Source organism: Ctenocephalides felis, unplaced genomic scaffold, assembly GCF_003426905.1.
Source record: "Ctenocephalides felis isolate EL2017-DRISC unplaced genomic scaffold, ASM342690v1 CF-g0.4_SCAFFOLD_01886, whole genome shotgun sequence".
In the NCBI taxonomy this organism is placed as follows: Eukaryota; Metazoa; Arthropoda; class Insecta; order Siphonaptera; family Pulicidae; genus Ctenocephalides; species Ctenocephalides felis.
Window position 1 is genome coordinate 59,936,989 of NW_020538040.1, and position 13,040 is coordinate 59,950,028.

The 13,040-nt window shown below is 28.2% G+C and overlaps 2 protein-coding genes across 5 annotated transcripts; both read left to right on the top strand.

Annotated features, from left to right (window-relative positions):
• The first annotated feature begins 1,005 nt into the window (after positions 1-1,005).
• LOC113376667 (serine/threonine-protein phosphatase Pgam5, mitochondrial-like) lies at positions 1,006-5,556 on the top strand. Of its 4 annotated transcripts, XM_026616673.1 has the most exons (7): positions 1,058-1,147; positions 1,244-1,424; positions 1,480-1,648; positions 1,714-1,895; positions 4,290-4,513; positions 5,076-5,209; positions 5,312-5,548. In XM_026616673.1, exons 3-7 carry the CDS (start codon positions 1,482-1,484, stop codon positions 5,460-5,462), a joined length of 858 nt encoding a protein of 285 aa, XP_026472458.1. In that variant the 5' UTR covers positions 1,058-1,147; positions 1,244-1,424; positions 1,480-1,481; the 3' UTR covers positions 5,463-5,548. The 4 variants fall into 4 exon arrangements, with proteins under 4 accessions (XP_026472457.1, XP_026472458.1, XP_026472460.1 ...); XM_026616672.1 differs by lacking the exon at positions 1,058-1,147 and adding an exon at positions 1,006-1,022 and having other exon boundaries at positions 1,244-1,648; XM_026616675.1 differs by having other exon boundaries at positions 1,244-1,648; positions 5,079-5,209; positions 5,312-5,556.
• Positions 5,557-9,778: 4,222 nt separating this feature from the next.
• LOC113376669 (ATPase inhibitor mai-2, mitochondrial-like) lies at positions 9,779-12,713 on the top strand. Its single transcript, XM_026616676.1, has 3 exons — positions 9,779-9,935; positions 12,210-12,336; positions 12,558-12,713. The coding sequence occupies exons 1-3, from the start codon at positions 9,883-9,885 to the stop codon at positions 12,684-12,686; spliced, it is 309 nt and encodes a 102-aa protein (XP_026472461.1). The 5' UTR covers positions 9,779-9,882; the 3' UTR covers positions 12,687-12,713.
• The last annotated feature ends 327 nt before the right edge of the window (positions 12,714-13,040 follow it).

Sequence of the window (13,040 nt, forward strand, 5' to 3'; positions counted from 1 at the left end):
TTTTTATATATATAGAAGATAATCTATTTGAAATTATTTAAAACAGTTATTGATTATTTTTATTACTCGAATTTTTAATTACGGTGCGTAAAGTTCCAGCAGCTTGCATTAAGGCACGATGCCATGCACAACTAATTTTCTTAGCTATAAACCCTGCGGAGCCCGAGACCTTTCCAACGAATGCAAAATTGTCGAAATCGGTTTGTGCGTTCTGGAGTTATTTCGTCAGGAAGGAAAACCCGACTTATTTTTATATATATAGAAGATATATATATATATATATATATATATATATATATATATATATTGTTTAAATCTAAATTAGTTATATTATATTGAATAAGTAATGCAGATTTACTCATTATATAATATTAAGCTTAAGTTTTTTCTGTATCTTTCGAAAATGTATTTATATTCCGCTTCCTTTTCTTTCCTTATATTCGGAATGACGACCCACGAGCCAAGTGATCCACCGTTCATGGTGATTTTATATATTTTAGACATGTTTCAATCGTAATTCACTCGAAATCGGTTCTAACTATAAAATTCGAAATTAGTCTAATAAAATGTATAAGAATTAGAAAAAAAAAAATTCATCAGATTAAACAATAAAGAACATATGAATAATGTTATGCATATTATATACAAATATTGAAATTAGTCATTAATCCGTTTCCTTGCATACGGAGATAAAGATAAGGACCACATTATATTGTCTAGGATAAGGACCCTAGACAATATAATCAGGACTACATTACATATTGTTATATTGTTTTGAGCGCATAATATATTTGATAGTCAACTTCTTGAAATTAGTCAAGATGTCGACTTCTGTGCCGTTTGTGCACAACCCTAGCTCCACAGGTTTACCAACATCAGGGATCAAATATGTGACAAATCAACCAATCGATCTCTAGGCAACCCACCTAAACATAAACGTGCATAACCTTTCATTTTTTCAAAAAAAAAAAAATATATATTCATTTGTCAAATAGTCTTCTGGAATATTTTTAAAATTACAGGTTCAACTATTTTTTTATACATAATTCAGTTTTCGATCTTTTTCTCTTTTTCTCTTTTTCTTTATTCTAAATATAGAATAAGAAAATAAATATCTTTTAAAACTGGCTGGCTTACGCATATTGAGGTAAACATTGCGTTTTCTGTGAAAGCAGCCTAAAAGAATTATATCAGAGAGCAGATCAACGTTATATTGTTTTCTATTTACTTTTATTCATTTCAGGTATAGGATATGAAAAGAAATAAAAAGTTTTAAAACAAATGGAATACAATTTGTAAACCTAAATCTATAAATACTAATATGAAGTTTACATAATTTAAATCAAATTTTAATTTTGGAGAATATATTAATGGTGTTTGAATTTGATGTAACACGTTTGCAAATTAATGGTTTTGCACTTTCGGTAACCAGTGACAAATTTATCATAAGGAAAAAGTTACAGCTTTAAACTTTATCAGAAATGCCTCCTCTAACACGACTGCAACGATATGCACTGGCTGGATTGGGTGCAGCTGGTGGGATTGCATATTATATATATGTTCGACAAAACAAAAAGAAAGTTCTTGCATCATGGACAACTAATTACTCTCCACCAAATTTTGCCAAATGGGATTATAATTGGGACCAGTAAGCAAATGTCTAAATATAATTATATAACTTACCATTATTTATTAAATTAATATTCACATTAGCCGAGAACCAAAGTCTCTAGTGAAACCTCTTGGCAATAAAATATCACCGGAAGATGAGAATAAATACAATGAGGAATTAGTACTAGCTAAGCCTACAGCAGTAAGACATTTATTTTTAATAAGACATGGTCAATATAATTTGAAAGGAAAATCGGATAGTGAACGAAGACTTACTGAACTTGGTATATTTGACACTATATTTTTTATATGGAAATATTATATTAAATCATTTATTAATTTGGAACAATTTTTAATAAAATCAATTTGACATAATTTATTGCATGTAATATAATTTATGTTTTTATAATAAGCATGCAAGGTCATTGTATATTAGCTTTTTATTTTTGCCGTTATTTTAGTATTTTAACATCAAATTGCAGTAAAATATTTGAATTTCAGAGTTTGTACAAATTTGAGTATGTTTTTTCTATTAATGTTTTCAAGTTATCTTTATTAATAAATATGATAGCTTTTCATTATTAAATATATATACATATATCGGGTCGATTTGTAGGTGGCAACAAAATTGCTCGCAAAGGCATATATGATTTTCGGATTCTAGGAATCAAAATAAGAAACTTTGCTCAAGGAAACATACCTCGAAAATGAATTCTGATGGCCCATAAATTGATCAAAAAGTTTAAATTTTGAAAAATTCCGTTTTGACCCATTTAGAGTGGGTTGAGTGGGCTCAAATGGTTCCAAATTTATAAAAATCAATTGTCTGAAAGTTGTAGCTCTTAATATTGTCTTTTAGATAGAGCACAATTCAATCAAAATTTTGTATGGAAATAGCATGAAAAAATGTTCTAACATTTTGCAGAGCATCAAATTTTCAATAAAAAATGACACAAATTTTCACTTTTATTCATTTGTCGCTAATTTAGACCTAAAAAAATTTTTTTTTCAAGTTTCAACATTTTTTCCATGCTATTTCCATACAAAGTTTGATTGAATTGCGCACTATCTAAAAGTTAATACTAAGAGCTAAAACTTTCAGAGAATTGTTTTTTAACAATTTAGAAGCATTTGAGCCCTTGGGAGCAAGGAAATTCGAAAATGTCCATATTAAGGACTACCCTAATATATATATATATATATATATATATATATATATATATATATATTTTGTAGAGTTTCGAACAAGAATCCAAAAATAATACAAAATAAAAAACAAGAAAAGTTTTTAAAAAAACAATTTCTTTATTTAATTATTTGTTTATTGTCGACGTTTCGGAACTAGGTACGTTCCATCTTCAGGACATCTGTCAAGAAACATGATCTTGATGAGATTTTTGCAAACAATATGTTTAGGAAAAGAAAATAGATTTTTTTTTTTTTTTTTTTTTTTTTTTTTTTTTTTTTTTTTTTAAATAATGAATTAAATTGTAAAAAATATAATAATGTACAGAAATATGATAATATGTTCAAAATAAAAATGATAAAAATAAATGAGTGGATTATCAAAACAGGATATTAAACATAATAGAAAATTTTTTTGAAAGTTATGGAAATTTTTTAAGAAAAGGTTAATGACAAAGTTAAGAAAGTTGCATCTTTAGAAGGTTATTCGCGGAGAGTTGTCTCATCCTCATAAACGTTTCTAACAGTGTCAACATTAGATCAGATCACAACCTATTACATGATTCATATTTAAATTTTTTACACTTTTTGACAAACAATTAATATCGACTTCCTTTTAAGATCAACAATTTAAGTATTCACACCCTGACATATAAAAACACACACATACAATCTCACATCTCTCGTTCAAGTGTTTACACGTGTTACAAAGGGCACACCAGTTTCATTTAGTTAATTTTCGTAAACCAATCGAACAACATCCAGAGAACAATATTATTTGTGTTTTCAAATAATAATTTTAAAAAAGACAAAGTTTTTTAGTAATTTTGATTTACAAAATCTAATTATTCGGTGGAAAATTAACTCACAAAATCATTTTTGTTAAAAAAGCTTGTTTAGTGAAAAAGTGCTAACAAATATTCAAACATACAGGTAATTAATTCAACTTTGTCATTAACCTTTTCTTAAAAAATTTCCATAACTTTCAAAAAAATTTTCTATTATGTTTAATATCCTGTTTTGATAATCCACTCATTTATTTTTATCATTTTTATTTTGAACATATTATCATATTTCTGTACATTATTATATTTTTTACAATTTAATTCATTAAAAAAAAAAAAAAAAAAAAAAAAAAAAATCTATTTTTTTTTCCTAAACATATTGTTTGCAAAAATCTCATCAAGATCATGTTTCTTGACAGATGTCCTGAAGATGGAACGTACCTAGTTCCGAAACGTCGACAATAAACAAATAATTAAATAAAGAAATTGTTTTTTTAAAAACTTTTCTTGTTTTTTATTTTGTATTATTTTTGGATTCTTGTTCGAAACTCTACAAAATATACACAAATCCAAGACTCTACCATTCAATATATATATATATATATATATATATATATATATATATATATATATATATATGTGTGTGTGTGTATATGTATACTTTATGTGAATGCACATGTATTTCTTAATTATTATTGTAACCCTTAGGTGAAATGCAAGCAAAATGGACTGGCAAGCGTCTTAAGGAGTTGAAGTATCCCTGGACATCAATGGTGGTCTCAACATTAACGAGAGCTCAACAAACTGGACACTTAATATTAGAAGCAATGACTGAGAGCAAACCCATGTTGGTAGAGCATTGTCCATTACTTGTGGAAGGTGCACCTATCCCTCCAGAGCCTGCAATTGGTCACTGGAGACCTGAGGCTACAGTGAGATAAATTCATTCTTATCAATTTTAGTTATTTTTATTATAAGAGTAATGTAATTGTATTTATTACGTTACTACAAAATTATAAATTAATCTTTATGGTTCCTTGTGCATAGAAGAGAAAATGGACTTTCAAATAAAGAATAATATTTAATAGTATGAATGAATTCAAATATTAAAGCTTTAATGATTTGCATCTTTAATATAAAAAAAATAGATTTTCAAGTTGAATTAAATTTTTTTTTCTTAAAGGGAAAGTTTGTTGCCAGTTCCCTAATTTTATGTTTTCATTATATTGTATGGCGTATTTGATTTAAAATTTAACTTTTTGTTAATATTTTCTCAAAATGGTTGCAACAATTTTAAATATTTTAAGGAAATTTTTTGTAATTTTGCAAGGACTTAATAAGGATTTTGGAAATTTAAAAACTTGACACATATCAGTTAGAAATCGTGGTGATTAGTTTTTGATAAATATCTGCCATCTAATTATTTATTAAAATATTCCATATCCATTATATTTCACTTGAATTCCTAACATGCCCCTTTTTATTTTTAAATAGCAGTTTTATCAAGATGGCGCAAGAATTGAAGCTGGTTTTAGAAAATATTTTCACCGAGCAGATCCTGATCAGAAGGAAGACAGTTACACAATGATTGTATGTCATGCCAATGTAATTCGTTATTTTGTGTGCAGGTATGTGCAATTTGCTTAAGTAATAAATCAAAAGAAAATTGAATACACATATTTTTTAAGTTATTATCTTACTTATATGTGTATAACTTGCATTTTGTAAAGGGCTCTGCAATTTCCTGCTGAAGCTTGGCTGAGACTTTCATTAAATCATGCATCTATTACTTGGATTAGTATACAGCCCAGTGGTAGAGTAATTCTACGAGTTTTTGGGGAATCAGGTCATATACCAGCAATACAAGTTACCAGTCAGTAAAATTTTAATAACATAAGATAATTTCAATTTATTTTTATTTGTTTTCTTGTAAATTTATATATTTTGTATCAAATATATGTTTATATACCTGCAAGTTGCTTTTGTATAGGATTCTTCAATTCTTAACTAATCTGTTGTCCTAACTCATTAAGCTTATTCCTTCAGGTTTATTAAGGACAATTAAAATATGTGCACTGATTATAGTTTGTTATTTGTGTGCAAAATTAAATTTTAAAATTAAATTAAATTTGTAAATTTTATTAAGCTTACCAGTTTCTCATAGAAATATCTTGATTGATACATTGTGTCATAAATACTTTTTCTATGAAATTTACTTTTTACGGTATGAGTCTATGTAAGTAAATTATTATTAGTTATTAGAATGTAAAATCAGTTATTATTATAGTTTAACAGTTTCATAAACAAATATTTCAAAAGTTTGTAGCATTTAATTTGGGATAATGTAGTATTAGCTGTAAGTATTATGAGTATCTTTTTCAACTACCAACCTAAACTACTAAATTTTTCAAAACATTTAAAATGTATAATTTGAATTTAATAGGGCATTACAAACTTTTATTTTAGTTTTTAATTTTAAAAGTAAATTTTGCTATTGGTGTGAAATGTTTATTTGTTTATGAATATATGTTTATCTTTATTTATATTATAACTCTGTACTTTTAACTTCCCGTAGGGTAAATTCTAGTAATCGCAAAAAAAATAAAATAAAATTTTATAATATCTTTCCCTTTCAAAGGTTTTTGAACATATGTGTGTGTATGTGCGGATACAATTTTTGTCGACGATTTCGAGAACACTGATCAACAGGTTTAAATGATTGACAAGGATGAGACGTGCTGATTAGTTTTTGGACAAGATACGCCGAAAAAAGTGCCGAAAATGGCAATTCAGTTGTTGAAAAAATGGGGCGTCTGAATTCAATGATTCCAAAACACATTTTACTTGTATTGACAAAGTGGAGAACGGGTTAAATTTTTGGGAAGGCAAAAAAATGCAATTTGGCGGTCAAAAATTATCATTACACATATGCACATCAAATTATCAGATATTTTATAGAGATTTTAGTGATGAGTACAAATTTTGTTTACAATTCGATGGGTTCCGTACCAATCTTTATCCGTTAGACTCGACTGCAACGTGGTGCTTAAGTCCTTATTTGTTCTCTAAAACGGCCACGCAACATGATCGCTTTGAAGAAAAATATGTAAAATGATATTACTATTTACTTCCTGGAGGAGAAGTTTATGTTTTCATAAATAAATCCGATTCGCTAATTTTATGTTTTCTCGACGTTTTAAGTCATTCTTAATCGAATGAGACCAAATTTGGTGAAACTATGTGTATAACTATGTGCCGTAAATCGACGTTTTTCAAAAACGACTGGACCAGTTTCAAAAATTTAAAAGCCAATCGATGTATTTTGATGTGGATTATCGTTTCTCAGTTTTGTGGGACGATCAGCTGAGCCGGTTCTTTGTAAATAGCAGAAAAGTGAAAAAAAATTCATACACGTTTTAGCTCTCAATTCTAAATCGATTTTAAAAAATCAAAAACTTTTTGAAAGATATTGGTTGGGAATGATACTGATTAGTTTCAGGTAAAAATCTACCGAGCCGTTTTCTTAAAATTAACCGTTAAAAAATATATGAAAAATAGATATCATGGTCTTATAAAACATATTAAAATGTTACGGCCTTACGACAAATAGTTTAATGTTAAATATTTATCAAAGTTTGAGAAAATATTATAGTCAAAATTTATGTCAAAAGTTGCTTTTGTAAAGTGCATTATCCATTATCCATTCATTAAAATTTAAAGTAACAAGCTACAATTTTACGACATACAAGCACCACGTGTCTGTGCAATATCATTAATATAATAAAGATAATTTAAATGTGTTTGAAAAAATTCTATTGGAAATCGCAATGTTTAGATTTATTTGAAAGCGATAACTTTATTTTTGAAATGAAAAGTTGAAAATTCTATCTAAATATCTAAATCTAAATTTTGATTGATTAAGTTTAATTCTTACACATTTCGGGAAGTTCATGCAACTTGCCTTAAGGGATCGTTCAAGTATTACGTAAGCAGATTTATTACAATTAAAATATATTTACCCCCCTCCCATCACCCTTGTCAGCAAAAGTAAGCAAACTTCTTACCCCCTACCCCCATGCTTACGTAAACATTTTGCAATTAATGTAAAAAAATAAAAATACTACCTATGACGTAATCATCATCCAGACTCTCCTGCACCCCATATCAACCCAAAATAAGCAAATCAACAACCCCCCGCCCCCCTATAGTGCTTACGTAATACTTGAACGGCCTCTAAGGCTAAATGCCACTTTCAACTAGTATTAGTCGTATTAGTAAAGTAGTATTAATAAAGTTATTTTGATAAGTTTTGAATAGGAGCTGATGTTTTATTGAACAGTAAATAATGTGAAACGTTATAACGTTTACAAATTATAATTTGTAAGTGCGCCAGGTTACGTCGTATTATTGTCTAATTGTAATTGTAAGTGCCAAGTTTTATTCCTGGCCTTATTTAATAAGGAAGATATGGCAAAAAATAATTTCTCGTAGGGTAAGTTATAGTAATCGCAAAAAAATCGAAAATAAAATTTTTTATATATCTTTACGTTTCAAAGGTTTCTGAACATTTTGGCATACCTTAGAAAAAATTGATGCATCTGTCTGTGTGTGTTTTGGAGATACGGGACAAAAAGTGCCACAAACGGTAACTTAGTTTTTAAGAGAACGGAGCGTCCGAATTTAATAATTCATTTTAACAAACATTTTACTCGTATTGGCAAGATGAAGAATTAATAAAATTGTCATGAAGGCAGGTCTAGCGGTTTCGGAAATCTAGTAAAAAAAGCCACTTGGCGGTCAAAAATGATCATTAAGGGGGTTGTTCTTTTTTTTTACAAAAAATGCAAGATATTTGTTTTTGTTTTTCTCGAAATGTATTTATCATAGAGACATGCGTTTTTTTTAAACAAAAATTACATAATCATAGAATATTACGAAATTTTCTTTTTTTTCGCTGTCATTTTTTAACCAGGGGCCGCCAAAGTCGGCCTTGCAAAATCGATCTCTTTTGCGGTGCCACAGATAAACCGTTGCTCATCGCCTGAAACAAAAAAAAAGAAACTACGTTGAAGAAAAAGTTTGAATCCAGTCCCCCTACCAAAATGAAAGAAAAAAAACAAGAAGGAAAAAAATGGCAGCTATTTAAAAAAAAGTGTCAAAAAGGCCTTTTTTTGGGGCGAGAAGCTTTGCAAAATTTTTTTGCGTAATGTTATCAAGTTGTTTGAGGTAGGGGGACTAGGTATTGCAGTGGTGAACAAATTAAAAAAAATGCAAGTCAATCCGACTTGTAGTTTTTTTTTAATTTGTGGCACCGCATTGAAAAAAGTCAATTTGAGAAAAAGGTATTTAAAGTTTTTAATATAATGTACTAAATACACCATTTATTTTAATGTACTAAATACACCATGGTGTTCAAAGATGCTGACACATTAAAAAGGTCATGTGCATGAGGTATTATAATGAAAAAGAGGGCAGCTGGCATACAATAGCTCGCGGAGCGATGAAAAAAGCGGTTTCAAAGGATCATACACATAGAGATATATATATCTATAACTTCGTCAAAAAAATAGATATTGAGATGATTTTTTTAAAAAATAATTCTAAGGTTTTTAGCTTTCATAATATCAAAAAATCTCAAAATTGAAAAAAAATAAATAATAACCGAACAACCCCCTTAAACATATGCACATAAAATTATCAGATACTTAGTACAAATTTTGTTTACATTCCTTGGAGTTCCGTACCAATGTTTATCCGTTAGACGGCGACGCGGTGTTTACGCGCTTCGATATTTTGTCTCTATGCAGTTAAAGCAGTACGATTGTTATGAAAAAAAGTTCAGAATTTCCAAAATATTTCAAGATAAAGAAAACATTTTTCTTCAAAAAGTCTTTTTTTTTCAAAAAAAGTAATTTTTTGTCAAAATAGTTTCTCAAAAATTCAAAGCAAATTTTTTTCAAAAATGTTAACCTTTTAAAAAAAAATATTTTTTGGTACGGGAAGTTCCAGCAATTTGCCTTAAGGCAAGCCATGCGCCCTACTTGAGTTTACCGTAGTTCACCTTTTACTACTTTTAGTCATTTTGTACATACTTATTGTACAAAAGCAGTGTCTCTATCTATCGGCATTTCATCAAATTTATTCCAATATCTGTTGACATTTCAACTGAGAGCTGTCAGGCTGTCAACAGTGTCAACATTCGTCGCCTGCGTTGAAAGCTGAAACATTTCTATTTTTATCTCGAATTGCACAAGCATTTATTTAGTAACTTTAATTAGTGTACAGTATTAGCAAACAAAATATGATGAACATTCAAAAAATCGTTAGGAGCTTAAACCGAGCTGGAGTTACAAGGTAAATAACAAGAAAAAATGTTAATTGGGAATGAAAAGAGGAAAAAGCGTTTAATCACGTTATTACACAACTCTGCTATCTCGTACTAATTTATTTAATGATATTAAAACCATATCTAATTGTTGCTACTTGAAATGTTTTAGTTGCTTATATTTGTTTGTTATTATGCCGGTACATATTACGCAATAATATTTAGATTGTGAAGAAAAACAGTGTTGGCGTGTTCTGTCTTGATGATTTGTACAAATTTTGATGTTCAACGTAAATTATTATATTAACTGCTATAAATAATACTTTAATTTAAATTATAGATCCTATTTATTTTCTGCATACTATGCAACTATTAGATAATATAAAACTGATATAAATATTTGCAAACTTGTTTGAATGCTTGTCAATATTTTCTTACCAACTTCATTATAATTATTTGCACATTTACAGGTAGGGATTGTGCTTGTATGATTTTATATATATATATATATATATATATATATATATATATATATATATATTATTATGATTATTAAATCCCCTACTTCATTCAATTTCAATACTGACGTTGTATATTCTGTTTCTTGCAACGACTGCTCTTTCCAATACATTGGACAAACCTCACAATATGTACAGGTACACAAAAGAATGAGGCAGCATGAATTAAGTGTAGTTCACCATAAACAAAAAAATTCTAAAGTATCCTGGTACAACACTCTGTGGAAAATGCTCACTCGTTTAACTTCACTCCAAAAATTTTATATCATGAAAATTGCATCTTTAAGTGGTTATTTGCGGCAAGTTGTCTTATACTTATGAACGCTTCTAATAGTGTTAACATTAGATTAGATCACAACCTGTTGCATGATTCTTATTTAAATTTTTCACACTTTCTGATATCTAATTAATATAGATATCCATTGAAGAATAATTTAAGTATAACATGCACACATATACAGACAGATTATAAATCAAGTGTTTTTCTTTTCAAAAAATCCATTGTTCAATAATCAGTTTGTCAAACAGTCATCCTATAACATCGAGGGAATAATACTTTTTGTCTCACTTAACAAACTCAAAAAAGACTTAATTCAAAGAAATTTTGAATTACAAAATTCGTTTCTTTGTCTGACAAGAAATTTATAAAATCAGTTTTTTTTTTGATAACTCTTTTTTAGTGAAAAAGTGTTAGCGTACAATCAATCATACAGGTAATTGTTTTTTTCAGTAAGGGGCCGTTCAAGTATTACGTAAGCACTATAGGGGGGCGGGGGGGTTACTGATTTGCTTATTTTGCCTATTTTTGTTAAGAAATTTGCTTACTTTTGATGACAAAGGGGAGGGGGGGGGGTAAATAATTGTAGTAAATCTGCTTACGTAATACTTGAACGATCCCTAACCTTTCTAATTTTTTTAAATTTTTAATATTTTGTTACATAATCCACTCATTTATTTTTATCATTTTCATTTTGATTACATTGTCATATTTTGTACATTATTTTTCCACAATTTTATTTATTTTTTATAAAAAATCCACCATCTTCTGCTTTTCTTGAACATATTGTTTGCTTAAATCTTATCAAATTCATGTTTCTTGACAGATGTCCTGAAGATGGAACATACCTAGTTCCAAAATGTAGACAGTAAATAAATAAAGAAATGGTTTTTTAAAAAACTTTTTGATTATTTGTTCAAAGCTCTACAAAATATTTACAAATCCAAGACTCTGCCATCTAATATATGTATATATATATATATGTTATATATATATATACATATAAATATATCTTGATAGTTTTTTCGACGTTGAAACATATTTCAAAGTAACTAGCAGCCCATTCGTCGAAATAAAAAAGGTATAAAGTATAAAAACTTTTATTTATACGTTTCGACACAAGATGCGTGTCATCATTCAGCAACACAGGACAAAAACACTCAACAAAAATTTATTTTAAAAATTAAACTTAATAACATATTAGAGAAAAACATTTTTTTAGAAAAAAATTATGAATAACTAAAAGATTTGAAAACTAATTTGACTAAAAGTTATGAAATGCATCATTGTGAAGCGAGAAACACGCCCATACCGAGCAACCATACTCGACTCATATATATATATATATATATATATATATATATATATATATATATATATATGCACACACACAAGATAAGACAAACTATGACATTATTTAAATCTAGTCTTTTTCTATTGGTGTGATATATGTACTTTCATTCTTAATATTTGTAATGTTATTAATTCAAATAATTATGGTGCATAAGAATGTCAACTGGACAGTATGGTGACGGTGCTGGCAAAGGAGGTGGTGGTGGTGGATCCATCCGTGAAGCAGGTGGATCTTTCGGCAGAATGGAAGCTGCTAGAGAAGAAGAATTCTTTTATAAACAGGTAATTATGATATAAATTTACAATAATACTATTATTCGTGCTTTTCATGTATTCGAAATTAGTTTTGTCAATTTTACCACATCTCATTATCAAAATGGTGTTTTAATTTGCACACTGTAAATTACAATAAACTTTTCAATTAATGATGAATGTGGTATTAAATTATATTTGCTTAAACATTGTGTATAAAATAATAAATTATATTCAATTTATTTTCTAAGCAACAAGCCCAATTGAAGAAACTTAAGGAACAAGCAATAGATCAGAAAACTTTCCATGAGGAACAATTAAAACTTCACAAGGAGGCTTTGGAGAGACATGAAAAACATTTGGCTGAGCTTAAGAAGTAAATTCAAGTTTCATATATAGCATTATGATAATGTTAGACAGTGATAAAAATTCAAATATTTGTTACTATTTACTGAATTAATAAACTTGCATTAAAGCTTCTATAAGTTATTAGTTTTCTAGCATTCTTAATACAACTCATTGTCACTACATATAGTTTTTAAATTCATGGTGCTATGCATGTATTGTACTAGATATTGTAAATAATACATAACTTTTTTTGTGAAATACTGTTATATTTCAATATGTACTCATTTCATGAAATTGCTTTAGTGCCTTCAGATCTTATATTAAGTTCATCTCAGATCAATCAAATGCGATAGTGTAAACTGGTATTGAATCAGGAGTATGTGTTG

What these genes read in the sequence shown, in the direction of transcription:
- LOC113376667 (XM_026616672.1), top strand. Translation starts at nt 1,482, where the DNA reads ATGCCTCCTCTAACACGACTGCAACGATATGCACTGGCTGGATTGGGT. An exon ending in ACGAAGACTTACTGAACTTG is followed by an intron (nt 1,896 to 4,289) that starts GTATATTTGACA and finishes TGTAACCCTTAG; the next exon opens with GTGAAATGCAAGCAAAATGG. An exon ending in ATTCGTTATTTTGTGTGCAG is followed by an intron (nt 5,210 to 5,311) that starts GTATGTGCAATT and finishes CATTTTGTAAAG; the next exon opens with GGCTCTGCAATTTCCTGCTG.
- LOC113376669 (XM_026616676.1), top strand. Translation starts at nt 9,883, where the DNA reads ATGATGAACATTCAAAAAATCGTTAGGAGCTTAAACCGAGCTGGAGTT. An exon ending in AACCGAGCTGGAGTTACAAG is followed by an intron (nt 9,936 to 12,209) that starts GTAAATAACAAG and finishes ATGGTGCATAAG; the next exon opens with AATGTCAACTGGACAGTATG. An exon ending in AAGAATTCTTTTATAAACAG is followed by an intron (nt 12,337 to 12,557) that starts GTAATTATGATA and finishes TTATTTTCTAAG; the next exon opens with CAACAAGCCCAATTGAAGAA.